At 46.5% G+C, this 17,280-nt stretch overlaps 3 protein-coding genes and 1 non-coding gene across 4 annotated transcripts; 2 read left to right on the top strand and 2 right to left on the bottom strand.

The window, feature by feature from the left end:
• Positions 1–6,666: 6,666 nt before the first annotated feature.
• CLUP02_11176 (uncharacterized protein) lies at positions 6,667–7,632 on the top strand (the record flags this gene model as incomplete). Its single annotated transcript, XM_049290144.1, has 1 exon — positions 6,667–7,632. The coding sequence occupies one exon, from the start codon at positions 6,667–6,669 to the stop codon at positions 7,630–7,632; it is 966 nt and encodes a 321-aa protein (XP_049147289.1).
• A 189-nt stretch (positions 7,633–7,821) lies between these two features.
• Positions 7,822–7,912, bottom strand: CLUP02_tRNA171. Its single transcript has one exon. It is a non-coding gene; the product is annotated as a tRNA-Asp (tRNA).
• Positions 7,913–8,712: 800 nt separating this feature from the next.
• Positions 8,713–10,521, top strand: CLUP02_11175 (ribosome assembly protein 4; the record flags this gene model as incomplete). Its single annotated transcript, XM_049290143.1, has 2 exons — positions 8,713–9,140; positions 9,198–10,521. 2 exons carry the CDS (start codon positions 8,713–8,715, stop codon positions 10,519–10,521), a joined length of 1,752 nt encoding a protein of 583 aa, XP_049147288.1.
• A 256-nt stretch (positions 10,522–10,777) lies between these two features.
• CLUP02_11174 (epoxide hydrolase) lies at positions 10,778–16,903 on the bottom strand (the record flags this gene model as incomplete). The annotated part of the gene is made up of 22 exons (XM_049290142.1): positions 10,778–10,942; positions 11,010–11,181; positions 11,266–11,292; positions 11,351–11,421; positions 11,493–11,550; positions 11,608–11,849; positions 11,922–12,264; positions 12,321–12,410; positions 12,472–12,484; positions 12,540–12,573; positions 12,637–12,700; positions 12,759–12,800; positions 12,866–13,008; positions 13,112–13,216; positions 13,276–13,691; positions 13,765–13,808; positions 13,832–13,996; positions 14,146–14,963; positions 15,025–15,259; positions 15,392–15,415; positions 15,767–16,564; positions 16,647–16,903. The coding sequence occupies 22 exons, from the start codon at positions 16,901–16,903 to the stop codon at positions 10,778–10,780; spliced, it is 4,326 nt and encodes a 1,441-aa protein (XP_049147287.1).
• Between the last annotated feature and the right edge of the window lie 377 nt (positions 16,904–17,280).

Below are 17,280 nucleotides of genomic sequence, written 5' to 3'. Positions count from 1 at the left end.
TACTATATATAATCGACGTAGCTATATCTTTCTAAGTAGGGCAATTCCTCTAGGATTTATAAGTAAAGATAGTATAGGCAGCCCTATAAAAAAACTAGATCGATATATACTAAGGACCGCTAGATAGTATTAGAACCGACGCTAGTACTAGCTTTAAGTCGGCAGAATTTAAGGATAATACGACGGCCTACGGTATATAGCTAAAAGTCGTACCCGTTAAAGCGCACTATAGTATTAAAAAAGTAAAAAGGGCATACTAGTAGTTAAAAAGGGCGTTTAGAATTATTAAAAAAGAAAATCCGGATTTTACTAACGACGAATGCTTCTAAATAGTACTTAAATACTATAACGATACTATAGGGCCTAACGGACTTATATTAACGCTATTAGTATTTAGAGCATATTTAAAAATAACCTTAGCCTCGCTACCGTCGCTAGGCATAAGCTAACGAGCCTAAGTAGTTAAAAAAATAATATAAGCACTGCGCAAAGTAAGTATAAAAAGGTAAATTAACAAGGTAATTACTACGCGCAATAGGCCCGATATAGGGGATAATTTAAATATACTACTAAATTCGGATATACGAGTATAGTACGAAATTACCTAATAATAAACTAGGCTATATAAGTTAATTTCTATTAACGAGCGCTCTTATATAGTTATAAGAGATCGCGACTAGCTACTCGAAGTATTAATTATAGTAGTTAGACCGTACTATATAGATCTTAACGAGGTAATTTCTAACCTATAAGAAGAAGAAGAGCTAGGGGAAACTATATAACCCGTAGTAGAGGTATAAGAAATTATCCTCGACGAAATCGTCGTAGTAGTACTAATAAATAACGAGGAAAAGAAAATTACTAAAAGGGCATTAATACTACTAGCGAGACGTTATAAAAGACTACGACGGCAAGCCCTAATACGGCAATTTATTACTAGCGACGAGGTAATTAATACCTTTTATATAGTAAAAGAGAAAGCCGATTTCGAGCTAGCGGTTAAACTACGTAAAGAAGGCGTAATTATAACTACTAAAAAGCCGTATAAGGGATTAGATCTTATTAAAATAGACACTCTTTATAATCGAGGGGTCTATCGATTTATCTTATATAACCTAGAAAAACATATAAACCTCCGCATATTTAAATTACGAATAGTTCGTAAAATTTAAAAAGAAAGGAACACCTTAGCTATATAAGAAGTCTAGATACGTAATTTAGGGGTACGGCGACGTTAAAAAGGCGACGCTACTTATATAATCGCCCACTATATAGCGCTATAGCTAACGATTAATAATAGTATTAATAATATCGCTACGGAAGAAGGGATACGAGATTTAGAACCGTAATATTACCTAGGCCTATACCTAATCGGCCACAGGGCTTATAAGGAGAATCCTAGCCTATCTACTAAAAGAAATAGCTAGTAAGTACCTAGAAGGCACGATTATTAAAGTACTTAAGCTACTATATAGGCTCGTAAAATCGGGCACCTATTAGTAGGCCACTTACTACGATTTTTATATTAATTAACTATTAATAGTTACCTCTACGTACGACCCGTGCCTACTAATTACGGAGTATAAAAGCGACTAATTTAAGATCGTCGGAATATAGACCGACGATATATTAAGCCTATTTAATATTAACTTTATAAAAAAGGAGGATAAAGAGCTTTAAAAAGCGGGCTTCGTAGCGAAGCTAAAAGAGGTCTTTATAATAAATACCCCCTTAATATTTAACAGCGGGATTCTTATAATTAAAAAGGAACCCGTCGTTTTTTAATAAAAGGGGTAGGGTAAAAAGATTAACCTCGTCGATTTAAATATAACTAACGTTAAAAAGCGGTATAAAACTAAGCTCGCGCAAGGGGTATATATTATAAGTATTTATTAGCCCGAGGCGACTTTTAATTACGTTAGGGTAGCGTAGGCTATAGATCTAACTAAACGAGACGTTAAAGTACTTAATAAGCAGCTTAAGTAGTAGTAGATAAATCTTAATCGAGGTCTCGTCTATTACCTAATCGACCTTATAACTAGCAAGCTTTACGTCTTTATCGATAGGTTATTTACGAATAATAACGACCTTACTTCGTAATTAGGGTATATTATTATCCTAGTTAACGAGAGTATAAGCGAGAGCGAATTTATTATATACGGTAATATAATTTATTACTTATTAACTAAAAGTAAGTAGGTAACGAGAAGTGTACTAGCGTTAAAGGTTTATAATATAATTAACGGCGTTAATCTCTTTTATACGATTTTAATAACGCTAAAGAAGATTACCGATCGAATTAGCTTTTTACTTATTTTAACGGTTATTTATATAGATTCCTACTTACTATATAAATACCTCGTTAAATTAAGAACGATAAAGGAAAAGAGGCTTATAATCGATATTATAGCCCTTAGGTAATTATATAAAAGGCGCGAAATACTCGAGATTCGTTAGATTAATAATAAAAATAACCTCGTAAACGCTTTTATAAAAATAGTACTAAATAAGGGATTAGAGTAATTCGTAAGTAATAAAAAAGTTATTATACGAATAGAGGGATAGGTTATATAAAAAGAGTAAAGAAAAGGGAGAAAAAGAGACGACTTAGTAAACGGGCCCGAGGTCGAATTATACCTCTAACTATAGTAGTTAAATCGATAAAAGAAAGAGAAAGTTAGTATCGGATTAGAAGTTTAATTTAACTACGGTATATAGCCGACTGCGCAGGGGCTAATTAGGGGCCCTATTTATAATTATCGTAGCTAGCCTAACCTACGGTTAGAACCTCTTTTTTATACCTACGCAGATATTTATATAGTTTAATTAATCTCTTCGTTAACTACGGTTCGAACTAACTACCCTGTAATAGGGATACCAACAGATATATAAGATCCGGCAAAGAGTCGGCCTAGTGTCTGAAAATGAAGGCATCTGACGACGAATGAAGTTTCGGGCCCACTGACAGACTGCGTGCTACGGATGTCGGGGGGATAGCTTTTTTCCTACACGCGGCCGACTTTTTTGATGGACAAATCGTCAAAGAACTTCGGGGTTTGATGACGCTCTTGCTTGCAGATTGGCTATCCGGGCTGATATCGCTAATCTCAACCCATTTCAGATGTATCTGGTATCCGACACACTCGACACCACGACGCTCGCACTGCTTGCAGAACGGGCGCGCCTCGTCGCACTTGATACGGGCTGTTCGACATGTCCCGCATCCTGTGTCAAGAGCAGAGAAAAGTTAGATCCTACGCCAAGAGACGGTAGAAAGAGCCAAGCGCGATGAGACTTCGACGCGTTTGTCAGCCTCGTCGAGTGCGGGTTGACGAACCGTTGCGAGAGCGCCTATGAGCTTAAGCAGCCATTGAAATCCGCCCGGCATTAGCCGATTTTGTAAGGTGAGGTGAGGTTTTGTGCTACGTGTGATGTTAATAGAAACGTCCCTCCCCCCAGACCAAATTGCAAGTGATTTAAGTTCGTGATTCCGGTGGGAATAGATAATACAGGTCGTTGAACTCAACCTAAGTAGTTTGTGCTGATGCAGAATTGTAAATGAGAAGAGAAACGCGTCTAGCCATGACCAGATTAGGAAAAAAGAACGACTCCTTAAGTCGACCCACCCCCTTTTGGCCACCCCCCCCTTTTAGCTACCCCATTTCTCCATCCCAGCTACTGTATTAAAACCCTACCCACGATTTTCAAACCACCATAATAATTACAAAAATCGTCTAAATATAATTCTTTTTTATATACTTATTTATCGATATATAATAGTCTCGTATACTAAAAATAAAATTATTTAGGCTCTTAAAGCTATTAAAAGAGGTCTCTTAGTTAATTAGGCCTTAATTAAGTTCGGAGTTTTAAAGTTAACTTTTCGTAACTATAAAAGAGGCTACTAAGTAAAGGTAATAGTATTTATAGACCTCTAAAAACTTCTTTTATAATAAAAAGACTAACTAGCTTAATAAGTTCGTATTTAGTATAATCTAAGCGTTATACTAACCTATAAATAGCTTATAAAATTCGCTAAGCGAGTTTTAAAATCTTAGGGGGATATAAATCCTCTTAAAAAAAAAAAAAACGCTTTTTTAAAGAGGAACTTATTAATTAAGGTCTAGAGAAGTCGTATTATTAATTCGAAGTATCTAAATAGGGCTACTACTAATATAATTAAGTTATAATTTAGATTACTTAATATATTAAAGATTAGCGATATTAAATAGGCTAATAAGTATAATATAAATAAAACTAGTATCCTAGAGGGTAAGGGATTTAATAGCCTAGTTTTAAATAAAGTAAAGACTATAATAATATAAAGAAAAGAGCTTAGTTCGCGTACTTAAGTATTTATAATTAAATATATTTTTATTAATAATCGAGCTATTAAATTACTAATTATATATAAGGGAAAGTCGGTATAGTAATAGTGATTTTTACTTAAACTTAACCCTTATACTAGTTAGGAGTTTATAATAATAAATAATAGCTAAACAATTAATAAAACTACTTTTAAATAGTTAAAAATAGTATTCTTATTATAAACTAAGACCCCCCCCTTTAGGGGGCTTAGTATATTTAATAAGCCTCGATTATTAATTCTAAATAGTTATAGGAGTTATATAACAATAGAATTTATATAAGAATGCTATAGAAATAATATTTACTTACTATTCTTATTATTATATACTTCTTATATCCTCTAGTTATTAAATATAACTATTTTTAAACTTATTAAGTTTAAGTATAAGAAGGAGCTTAGTAAAGAGGATATAGTAAATAATTCTATTATTATTAAAAAATAGTACTTCTTAAACTATTATTAAAAAGCTCGTTTAGCTAGTCTAACGTCGTTAAATATATAAAATAAATAAAAAGTAACTAGACTATATCTCCCTAATATAGCTAGACTACTTACTAATCTAATAGTCCTACTTAACTTAGTTATACTAATTAAAAAGACCGTAAATACTAAATAAGTAATTAGTAATATTAAAAAAGCTATTAACTAGGTATTAGCGGCGTTTATTATTAATTAGTTAATACTTAAAAAGGCTAGCGAGCTTTATAATTAATTAAAGTTACTTATAAAGCTTAGTTTAAACTATAATACTTAACGATTATTATTTAGAAAAATAAAAAAAGTATTTAATAAGTAGGCCTACTATTTAATAATATCTTAGTACTATATTCGAGTTTTAAAAGCTAAAGTTAACTAATTAAAGCTATAAAAAAAGAGTATATTAATAAACTTAAATACTAAGTTCGCGAATATTTAAAATATATAAAGAGCTTAAAAGGACTTTAGTAACTATTTAGTTAGTCTTAGTTAACTCGTAAGGGTCGAATTACTTAGGGAGAATAATAACTATATTATTATAGTAGTAAAAGATAGTTAATTAATTAAGTATAGTTAGTAGCGATGTTTTAATACTATGTTTTAATAGGGTGGCCAAAAGGGGGGGGTGGCTAAAAGGGGGTGGGTCGACTTACTTGCCAAGATGGCGAGGTGTCTTGGTTTTATATGCTCCGCTTTCATCCGGTTCTAACGACAAAGCGGCAAGTAGAGACCGCTATGAGGTTATAACCAATAGCAACTACGTAACCGAGTCAGCAATGCCGTCGATGTTGTCACTAAAACATAACCATGACCTTGGAGATTTGGTGACATCTTGGCTTGTGCTAAGTTGACTTTTCTGTATTTTTAGTTACATTCTCTAGCTGTGGCCTCAGTTTGTCCCGAGTTGACGGGTCATTTTACGATACAGTTCAGACCTTGCCAAGCTTCTATCCACATGGCTGGGGCACATTTGGTACCCTAAAGATCTAGACTTTCTAATGCAGCATGGGAAGGTCAGACCTAGTCAGGGTAGGGTTTTACCGACTACGGAGTGGATTCGAAGAGATCGCTGCTTCGTGAGGACTTGAGCGGGCATTCAACGTTGTAATGAAGACTTCGATTTTGAGAAAGTTCAGATCTGAGTAATACGTGTTGCCTCGCGGATTCATGGAGGAATGAGGGGGCGCTTACATTTTGAACTAAGAAACAAGCGGTATGTGCCAGAGCGCTATTTCGCCCCACAAAAGATGTCTGGCACGAGCTTCCATCATGGTATCAAATCGTCAACTTCAAAGATGTACAATGAAATGTCATCGACTGCTAACCCAGCCAATCGAATTTAAGGAAGATTCAGAATGTTACTGAGTATAGGTATCTTGAATGGAACAGAATTGACATTCACAGCGTGCGCTATAATAATCCATACTAATAGCGTAAGTCGTAAACTGCAACCACCAAGGCGAATCGGATCCCGATTTCTGGGCATATGCAAAGTTGTGACATTTCTATCGTTTGTGATCTTATTTGCTTATCAGAATCATTCTATTCAATTGCACCAACTCACAGGCGAATCCTTCAAAGAGACTGCATTGGATATGAATCCCATGAGAGTGCTGACATGGTAAACTAAAATCTGACAGGCTGATTCTCGACGTTGACATTGGTTGGATGCAAATTGTCCCTTGTTGTGCTTCAAACACATTCGACTTCGCCATGCTGATCAATATCATTATCACCATAGTACTTATTGACGTTTCCCCCCGCAATGACCAATTCATCTTTGGTCGCGTACTCATCACCACCATTTCTCAACCCCCATCATGGACCGCGCGAATCTCATCGCAACACTCGCCGCAGCGAGACAAACCCCCAGACGACCTATCGTAACCCTCGCAAACTGCGACAACGCATGGCTCATTTCTATCCCCAGGCCTGCAGGAGCGGCCGGTAAAAAGGTCTTTTACCATATCTTGCAAGACCCTTGGCTCTTTGGCGTCAGCGACATGCTCATTAGCTACTTCTTGCGGCTATCGCTCAAGGAAAAATCGGTGCTAGAAACCATCGAGTCCTGCGAAGATTTAGTCCGAGAGATCGAGGAGGCAGTCGGGGGCTCCAAGGAAGACGACGAGCACTGGCTCGATGCGGTGACCGTCACCCATACCAATCCGGATCACCTGCACCAACCGACGCTGCGAACCTTTGATCCATCACTCAAAGTCCTTGCCGTAGAAGACGCCGCCACCACGATCTCTGCAATGAAGCACTTTCACAACGTCCACGTTCTTCCGGACTTTGTACGTGGCCAGGCGTGGCCCGCTACGCCAGAGATGCCCGAGTGGCTGTCCATCTTCCGGCTTGAAGACGAGACAAAGAAGTACCCGAACCTTTACCATGCCATCGTCATCAAAATCGCAGCTGCGAATGGAAAAGACGAAGTCATTTTGTACAGCCCTCACGGAGTTGACCCCGGTATCGTCGAAGCCGCCATGGAGATGAACCCCGACGCGAAGGTTATTGCAATGACGCACCCAATCAACGAGGCCGGCGTTGGACTCAAGACCAAGGGGGTAGCTAATGCTCTGAAAATCCAGCGGAAGCATTCACCAAAGTATTGGATCCATTGCCAAGAAGGCATCCAGTATACCGGGTTCTTGACCTGGTTCTTCGACTATGGAGACAAGACTTTGGAAATAGGCCTGGAGGAAGAGGCCAGGGAAACCGAGGAGGAGCTGCCTAGGCCCAACTACGTGACTATCTCGAACGGCGCAGGGTTTGTTCTGGCATAGTTAGGGATATGCGAATGAAGTAGGCATGGAGTCAAATCGGTCGTCCTCTATTTGAAGCTTCATCACGCAACCAACTACTTTATATCTGCATTTCGAGATAGGCCAACGGAAGCACAAGTGACTTAAAAAGAGAATGCATAATAGGAAAAAGCAAAATCGGCATCATGAGAGCCTCAAAAGCAAAAAGAACTCCTCGACGGGGAATTGAACCCCGGTCCCCTGCGAATCCTGGGATTTCCCCGGTGACAAGCAGATATCCTCACCACTAGACTATCGGGGATTGGTGGTTGTTGACATCCAGTGATAGTTGATTGGGTGGGGAGGCGCCTAGCAGACCTATAGATCTATGTCCGTGCTTAGTAGAGTGGAGGTGCCAGAAGCCCTCAGCCAACATCAACTGAAAGCCCCAAATTGTCGTCAATAGAGCTGGAACGCAGTACGATTCAGAGACTTTGTAACGACCTTCAATAGTCTGTCGCAAGAGCAGCGCGAACACGAGAAGTTGCCATGGCTAGTGTTGAATTTGTAAGGCGACGATCTCAACACGCGGGCAGCGCACGGTAAGGTAATGTGCCGCACTCCCTGATAATCTTGTGAGAAGCCGGCAGCATCCAACCCTAATTCACCGTCCGTGGCATGGTGGAAACCAGGTCACGGCATACATAAAAGATAACAACATGCAAGAATCACCGGCAGGATCAGGATCGCATGGGTGGAACAACGGGAGAGACGACGCAGCCCTACCTGTAGCACAGTTAATGACCTTTGGTCCTCATTGGAGAATTGTTAGCACCGGTAGTGACACCACCACAGTGGCGCAAGGTCTCTAAGAAGTCATCTCAGTGAAGAGCACTAAACCAAAGAGAAGCTCAAGTGCTGACTGTGCCACGACAGATCTGCACTCAAGTTCCCCTGACATCATTTGGCATTCCCAGCCTTGAGCATAGCCGCTTCGAAACTTGGCTGCCTGATGGGGGGCAAGTTAAGCATTTCGCTAATTCATAAGCGCGACAACTGCCGCCGCGGAATGAAGCTCAACGCCATGTACTCCCAAGACATTCGATCAAGTATCACACCATCATGAGCACGTCAGACGCCAGCAGTGTCAATTCAGAATGCCATCAGCTGCAAGCCGGTCTGTCACCGGCCACCGCAGCTTTACGTGACTTCACTGCGGCCCATCCTGAAGCCGAAGCACAGCTCTCCCCCGTGCTAGAACAAGTCCTCTCACTCTCGGACAGCATCGTCGCACTTCGACGCAATGTAGCGAGTTGCGAAGGAGAGGACCAGCTCTTGAGCGAAATCCGATGCGTCCCGGCATTCTGCAATGAGGTTATCAGCCAGATCGTAGGGTCTGTCACTGACACGGGACCTGAGAAGTCCCGATGGTCGCTGTCTCGGCGCGGTGACGATGCGTGGAGGAGTGCAGCCAGCCGCGCCTCGGCCCTCAACTCACATTTGACTACGGGCAGGAGGACAATGGGCCTGGCGGTTGATGCATTAGACCTGTAAGCTTGCCCACTCAGTTGCTTACGAGATGTTGGTGAGATACTGAGACACAGCAGGGTCCGACATCTTCAAAGAGCAGAGGAGGCCGGCGAGTCCCCTCCATATGCTACCAGCGCGATCCTCCAGGAGATCAACTCCATCAAGGAGATCTTGAACCGACAACGCGCATCAGACCAGAGCATATCGCCACAGAAGCTCGCCGGGTTCCTCAACTTCCTCCGGACCTTCATAGACAACCAGTCGACCACGGTTCCGGCATCAGACGTGGCGAGACTTTCCGTCACCGCCGACAACGCCGGCTCTTCAACCTACTCCATGTCCGCCGCACCAAGCGTAGACGGAGATGTGAACCCATACCCGACTCTCCTCGCACCAGCTCCCGCCCACGCCACATTCCGTCACGTCGGCAAGATCACCATGAACCTGGAAAAGGAACCTGTCGACATCCGCTTCACCTCCGCAACAGACCCGACCTCCTTCGCCGTCTCCAACTTCTTCAAAGACATCAGTCTCTTCGACGCCGCCTCAGGAGAGCGCAGGCGCACCATCAAAGTGAAAGGCGTGAACATGGTCTTCTCCCCGCTGATGGACCTCGTCGCCGTAACGACGGAGCACCACGATGAATACGTCAACCGGTTCCCTAAGCCGATTCTAACCTCACACGATATGGTCCACTTCGAAAGGCCGGCCCTGTACGTCGTCGAATGGGTCAACGACAACAGCCCCAATGCGCGCAAGTTCATTCTGCAGTGGCATGGCATCCGCGCCTTTTCCTTTAGCCCCGACGGCCAGCTTCTGGCAATCAAGGGAGTACGTAATCGTGTCGAGATCGTCACGGCCGCCAAAGGGCAGGGGTACAGCGTCATCCGCAGCCACACTGATGAAGTCACGCACGCGGAGTGGACGGCGGACTGCACCAGGCTCGTCACCGCGTCCAAGGACGGGACCCTGAGGATCACGAATGTCGAAATTGGCCGGAACATTGCCAAGATCGAGATGGAGGACTGGAGGAACCCGCTCCGGCTTGCTGTGAGCCCGGCGGGAGTGATTGCATCGATTTGGGGCAGGACGGTGACGATATGGGACCCTGAGAGCGGCGCAATGAACAGCTACAACCTTGAGACGGCAAAGGGGAGCGAGGGCGTCCCGTTGGCGATCTCACCTGACCTGCGGTGGGTTGTGTACCGGTCAGACGATGGTGCTGATGCCACGGATCTGGCGACTGGAAAGGTGGTCTACTCAGCGCGGTTAGAGTCTGGGTTCGCGGTGTCGGCTGCCTTCTCTGGGAATGGGCAGTACATGGTGGTTGGGCGGTGTTTGCATGGGCACCATGCCAGGAATGATTCTGGCATTCTCAACGTGTGGGAAATTCAGACTTGACGTGATGTTATGAGCAAACGAGATACCTTTAGTCGTACGAAGTTAGGTCATTCATACGAGTAGAACCACTCAGGATTAGAACCGAGCTTGAATGCCATTTGAAGCTTTACACAAGCAGCTTTCGTCTGCAGTATGTCTATTCATTTCCCTCGAGCGTCAGAGGCTTTGCACATGCGATATGAGCTACCTAACAAACTGAGGCTCTGTTCGCAGTCCAACGGAAGAGAACATGAGGCATCGATGACGCATCGTTGCACTACCAGCCCTTTCCACCAGGATAGTCCTCAGTGACAGCGACATCGCGCTTCCAGGGCTTTCCACCTGGGGAGCCACCAGCGCCGTCAACGACAGCGTCATCGCGCTTCCAGGGCTTTCCGCCTGGGGAGCCACCAGCGCCCTCAACGACAGCGTTGTCGGCTACCTATACGTTGACTACGTGTTAGACACAGGCACTATGAACTCAAACGACGGCCAGAGGGGAAACGGACCGGCGCGGCCATGGCCAGTGATACAATAGCGGCAAGGGCGAGCAAGTTGAACTTCATTTTGCCGGCTTCGATGTTGCAAAGCAGAGTGAGATAGTTGTGGTGATTGTTCAAGTTGCCCGGATGGTTGAAGATGATGCGAAATTCGGTGACAGAGTAAGCAGGCTTAAGTAGCCTTCTTTTATACTCATTTTCGGCGACGGTTCATCTTCAGCGATGCTGAAACCTTGAATTATCTGAAGCCACCGTTAACTTCCACGTAATATCGAGACCGGCGGAGTTCCACCTCGAAGCTCGAACAGCTCACTCAGCACCCTGAATCCTCTGCTTTATAGAAGATTCACCTTCCAGATGCGGATGCCCTTGCCTTACTGAGCATAGTATAAGCTGATTGAGTCGGCTCGACCCGACGCACCTACGGGTCACGTTTATCTCTCAAGTGTGAGCCTCGGCGGCTAGACTCCTTTCACAATGAGATAAGAGCACGCCAATGTGGTGGGAAGGCATCCAATTCGATGAACTCGGCTGCATATGCTTATTCACGCTCGCTAGCTCAGATGAAATCAAGAGTAATCAAGGTAGTAGCGAAGAGCGGGACTACGCCTCGGTCTTCAGAGGCTTCTGTCCCCAGACTGCTCTCTGGCGGTAGTACCCATGCAGCTTACCAGACCGGATCTCGCGACGCAGCTGCGCCGCATAGATGTGGATTTCCTCACGGGACCAAGTCGACATGACGTTGGCCATGAAAAGAACGTAGCCCTCAATGTCCGACAGGAGCGTCAGCTGAGCCCACTCGCCAATCTCCTTCTTCACCTCGTCCTTTGGCCAGTTGCCGATGGGGGCCTATCATTTCCCATGTCAGTCTTTCCTCTGATACCGAAAGCGCAGGTCATCCTTCAAAGGGCTCTCATCTACCTTATTGTTCCACTCCGTGATGCTCTCAAAGCCAGCGTCCTCCATCGACGTCCTCTGCAAGTTCTCGTCGAGGACCCGGAACGTCCGACCCATTTTCCGGCCGCCCTCCTCGAAGAACTTACCCCACTGGCCCAGCGCGCTAGTCTCCGGGACGGTCCCGTCGTCGCTCATAATGGCCGGCGAGACCTCGAAACTCTCCAGGTATCCGCCCGGCTTCAGGGCCCTGTACGCCTGCTTGAACAGCGCGGGCCAGTCCGCGATGCTGCCGACCAGGAAGCGGATGTGAACATAGTCAAAGGACTCTGGTTCGAAGGTCCATTCGCGCGTGCAGTCGTCAATTTCACTGTGTGGGGTCATCAACGGCACCAGCTGCTGGATCTTGACGCTTCGAGTACTCACAACTTCAGGTTAGGAGGAACCCAGCTAGGTTGGATTGGGGAGATGTCCGTTCCAATGACTTCACATTCGGGGTTCTCGTCGGCAAAATCACTATACAGAGTTCAGCCTCTTGCATCACATACTCATGTCGAATTTCTGAGCAGGGACTTACATAGCCCAGATACCTACGATGCCGTTAGCCTGACTTCATGAGCCGAGAATGACATAAGCGCCGCTCACCTGTTCCTGTCCCAATATCCAGCGCTTTGTTTAGCTATTTAGGGTTTCGTTAGTTCAGGCCGATGAGCAAGCCACCGCCGATGAGCCCGTCACCTACCTTGCTTTTGTCTAGCGGTGCCAAGTGAAGCTTGTCGCCCATCGACAAGGTGAGTAAGTGATGGCTAATGACCGTCAGCTTCGACCTCTCACTTCTTTCGTCATTGGCGGTCTCCATCTCACTTGATATCCCAAGCCTCATTCTGTTGCTCATCGTTGCTCCCCCTTTCACAATCCGTTAGCGGCAACGCTCAAAACGCTCAGTTCTCTCAGCCCGCGGGAGGCACTACCAATACTGGGCGTCGCCAACCTCGCCGTGGAACGTCCTCCCGTGAATTTTCCGGTACTGCAAGATCGTAGAGGTGATCGACGCCGTAGAGCTGGCGTTGTCGTCGCCTAGCGCAGAGTCGGCATCGTCGTCGTTAGCAGCGTCCTAGCGGCCTGTCAATCATCAAAATCCCGCGGGCGGCCGCCGTTGAAAGGGGGGGCATGTAGAGAATCTACGCCCCCGCGGTGGAAAAAGGTGTCGAACTGACTCGTGCCGCTTGCACCCAGTGCTCAGCCGGTAGAATTCCAGCCGCTGCGTTCGCCGCAGTCTCCTGCTGCTGCGCCGTGGCCGCGGCCGTCTGGTCCTCGTCTCCCTCGGGACACATTTGTCGGATGGTATCGGGGGGTTTGCACTCGCGATGTGAAGCTGTACACTAGTCGTGTCGTCGCAGGGTTTCCTGTTGCTGTACCCAGATTCCGGGTAACTGTTGCTCGAATCCCGGGAGGAAAGGGAGAGAGTGTGTAATTCTGAGACTGAGAAATCGAATTGCTTAAGCGGCAGCGGGAGAGGGTGGAAACTTGCCCGCCACGAGTCACGACAAAATCCCCGGTCCCTGTTCCCCTTCTTCAATGAGCTCGGAAAACCCCACAGCGGCCGGGCAAAGCGCCTGGTCGTGGACGTGCGCACGCCTTGTCGCCTCCAATTCTTTGGGTGATCAGTCAATTTTCCCTTCACCGCATCAACACCATCCCTATCCCCGGGCGGGGAGGGGGCGGGCGGATTGGATATGGTCTTCTTCTTCGCTTCTCTTCTCCAACCCGTTGGAGTCTTGGAGAGCATCTCCTCATCTGCCGGTTGTCAGCTTCATGTCAGCTCCGCCCGAATTTTGCAGCTTTAAGCTGTGCCATGGCTCATGGTAACGTGTCAAGCGATGCGCCAAGGCCGCTGACCAAAGGTGTAAAATGCTACCATGTTCGGCCCTCATCACCAGAAACGACCGGAAGAGGGGCCGGGGATCGTCAGCGGGTAGGCCAACCAGCTGAGGACTCGCGGCATTTGCCAGTGGATCTCGCCTGCAAGAACCTGCAAGGAATAGCACTCATTAATGATCAAGAACCTGGGTCTCCGCGTGCTTAATGGTGACTGCTGTGACCTTGACAGCATGCACATGTGTTGTACGGAGTCGGCCGCTCAAGACCAGGAACGAGGGGTGGCCGACGGGGCCCTAGACTTCTTCAAGAAAGACAACCATCTCATTTGCTAGGCACGATAATCAGGATATCTCTCCGGCTCTAATACGACGCATTCAGTCGCATCTCGATGTACTCGCGGCTGTTTATCGGCTCGTACTTCTTCGGCTTACCGGGGCCGTAGCAACCCGGCACGCAGTCTACCGTCTTCTCCTGATCAGCGCCGATAAAGTACGGAATTGAATATCGTGCCCGGGTCACGCGGTCACCGCTCTCGTTCGTCTCGAGCGGCGGCGCTCGTACACGATGCACAGTGGACCGCAGAGTGTCGTTGCTCCACCGCTGCATGAAGTCGCCAATGTTGACCACGATCGTCCCAGGGATGGACGACACGGGCAAGAATCGGCCCTCCTCGTTGGGGTCCTCTACCTCGAGGCCGCCGACCTCGTCCTGGAAGAGGAGCGTCATGGAGCCAAAGTCCGAGTGCGCTCCCAGCCGCTCGACCCTGCCGGCGCGCAAGAGCTTCTCCTCGACCGGCGGGTAATGGAGGAGGCGGATCTGGTTGTCTCTCATCACATGGTAGTCCCGAAAGAAATATTCGTCCAGGCCCATGCCGAGAGCCATAGCACGGAGCAGGTGGAGTTCGAGCTGATAGCAGACCTCGTAGAAGTTGTTGAAAAATGACCGAAACCCAGGGAGCGACTCCTCGGGGAGCCAGATGTTGGGTAGGTGATCATCGTCCTCGCGCCCAATCTCGTATGATTCCTTGAAGTCTGGGGTTTTCCTCAACTCGCTGATTTCTTCGGCGTCGAATACCATCTGCGACACCTTTTCTCGGCCAATGCCGGAGTACCCGCGATGCCACCATCCCTCGGGTGGATGCGGCGCCTTGTCCTTCTCAGCCTGCGGGAGGGAAAAGAATTTCTCACTCTAATCATGGAATTATCAGCAAGGACAGCGATGAAGAGAAAGTTCGTTCTTGTAGACGAACCCACTGGAAGGCGGACTTGATGATTTCCTCGGGGATTCCATGGTTCTTGACATAGGCAAAGCCCGATATTCTGAAAGCGTCCACAAGACTCTTGCCGGCATTCAGTGCTGCTTCAGGGTTGGTGCTGTCTTTCAGGGCACCCAGGTCAACGAGTGGAATGTTAGACCCCCAACCTGTTCGGGCAACAGAGGCTTCCTCGACGACCGACGGTGAATGAGGCATTGTCAATTCAGCTCTGTTTCATGGAGTGACGGAGTGACAATTGCGAGGAATTTGGATAATTTACACACTTGAGCATCGATAAGATATGTTCCCCGCCTTCTGCAGGATGACGGAATGACGTAGATCGGCACACGAGGTTATTCACATGCGAACTGACGCACCGTGCATGCTATGCATCCAGTCAGCAAATTGACCAAACACGCCAGACTAGCTCTTGACTTTGACTTTGAGTTAAACATCTTTCAACGTCTACTCTATTAGTCATTCATATGATTGATGTTCTTAATTTCATCATGGAGCTAAGCTCAATGTATTACAAATTCCCCGGCGTCAATGTTTACCCACTGCCATTTGAAACACTCAACGACTATGTTGGCTTCTCTCTTATTCTCAACATGTACAGAAGACTTTTTGAACTCTATAGACATGGCAGGTGGCACTGTTACGGGTCTAATACAAAGGCGCAAGGTTGATGATGGCCAGACGCCTGTGCTGGTTCATCGCCTCATCTAGCACCTACACGCAGGGCGCTCCAAGACCGAGCCCTGCGGTAAGGTTCAAGGAAGCATTGCCAAGCACCGAGGTTTCTAACCAGTTTCCAACATAGTTTTCAACCTCGAGAGGCTTCTGCCACCTTGCCCAATGCCCGCCGTCAATCTCACCTCGGCTCAAATTGTCAAAGTACGTTTCCATTCCTTCGGATAGAGACGGAGGCAGCGTGAGATCTTGGGTTGCAGCGATGTACAGCGCAGGTTGCTTGAACTTGCCGCTGTAAGTGGTATTGTCAGGGATAAGCACCCGCTCATCTTCCCAATTCAGCTTGTTGTTACGGTACTCGTTGAGCGTGTGATTAATTGGCTTTCTAGTGTATTCTTCGACATAAAAGTCAATCTGCGCCTTGGTGAGAAGCGGCGTGTCTGTAGTCACAAGGTCGAGCAGATCAAAGTAGAATCCGATGTCTGTGACGTTGCTGGGTTGCTCGCCATTGGGGGCAATCACACCGTAGACGTTGTTCAGGATTTGTCGAATGCGCGTTGTGTTCTGGGCATCAGCCGGCCCGACATAGTCCGCAACGGCATCTGTACGGAATTGCTGCTGGTATTTAAATCCAGGCCACTCGTATGCGAGGTCCACAAAAGAGGCCGTGGGAGCTGCGAAAGGCGTGTTGAGCACGTAGAAGGCGGCTACGAGGTCTGGGTGCCAGATGGCGGTCCGATAAACCACTGCTCCACCAAAGTCGTGTCCACCGAGGATGATTCGAGAGAGACCAAGTTGGCTTGCGAGTGTGGCGATGTCGTCTGCAGCGCGCTTCCAGGTACTATTTAGGTTCAAAATGATTAGTTTCCGCAAGCTCTAACCGATCCAACCTCTGGTTGACTCCTTAACGCGTCGTAACTTACTAAAACTTGACATCCTCGGGTGAATCAGTCCCACCATATCCAATCTTGTCCAAAGCGACGACGCTCAGACCCTTGGAGAGGAGGAAGGGAATATGGTTGGCCCAGCCCAAGGCCAAATCAGGCCATCCGTGGACGAGGAAAACAGTACCAACAGACTTTCCCGAATCAGGCTCTGCATGGATATATCTGTATTGAATACCGTTGAGATCGGCCGTTTTGAAATGGAGCCTGGAGTCGAGAGTAGCAAGAACGTCCATCTTGTGAGACTTTGTTGGTTTATTATGACTGAAGGTTGGTCAGGGTGAGGTTAGAACTGGAATCGGTGATAGTGCTTGATTAAAATGTTCTGTTTCGTGAGAGGATGATCAATATTTATAAACTCGGTCTTCCGTGAGAGGAATCGACTCTCCCAATGCAAGACTGTGTAAGCTACCAAGTGAAAGCGCCATGTCATAATGATACGGTACAGTCGCCATCTTAGAGTCCGTATGGCCAGGCCCTGAGCCCGCTTAGTGAGCTACTCGAATTCGTCCGAACTCCCGGGAGCCCCCCGTTAGGACCTGTCATCAGTGAATCCCTGCAAGGTGGTATGAAGATGATAGAAATATTGAAGTCGATTAGAAATGCATGCGAG

The sequence above is a fragment of the Colletotrichum lupini genome, chromosome 5 (assembly GCF_023278565.1).
Source record: "Colletotrichum lupini chromosome 5, complete sequence".
Classification (NCBI taxonomy): domain Eukaryota; kingdom Fungi; phylum Ascomycota; class Sordariomycetes; order Glomerellales; family Glomerellaceae; genus Colletotrichum; species Colletotrichum lupini.
Note: the sequence above shows the minus strand (reverse complement) of the source record. Positions and strands in the feature narration are given on the sequence as shown.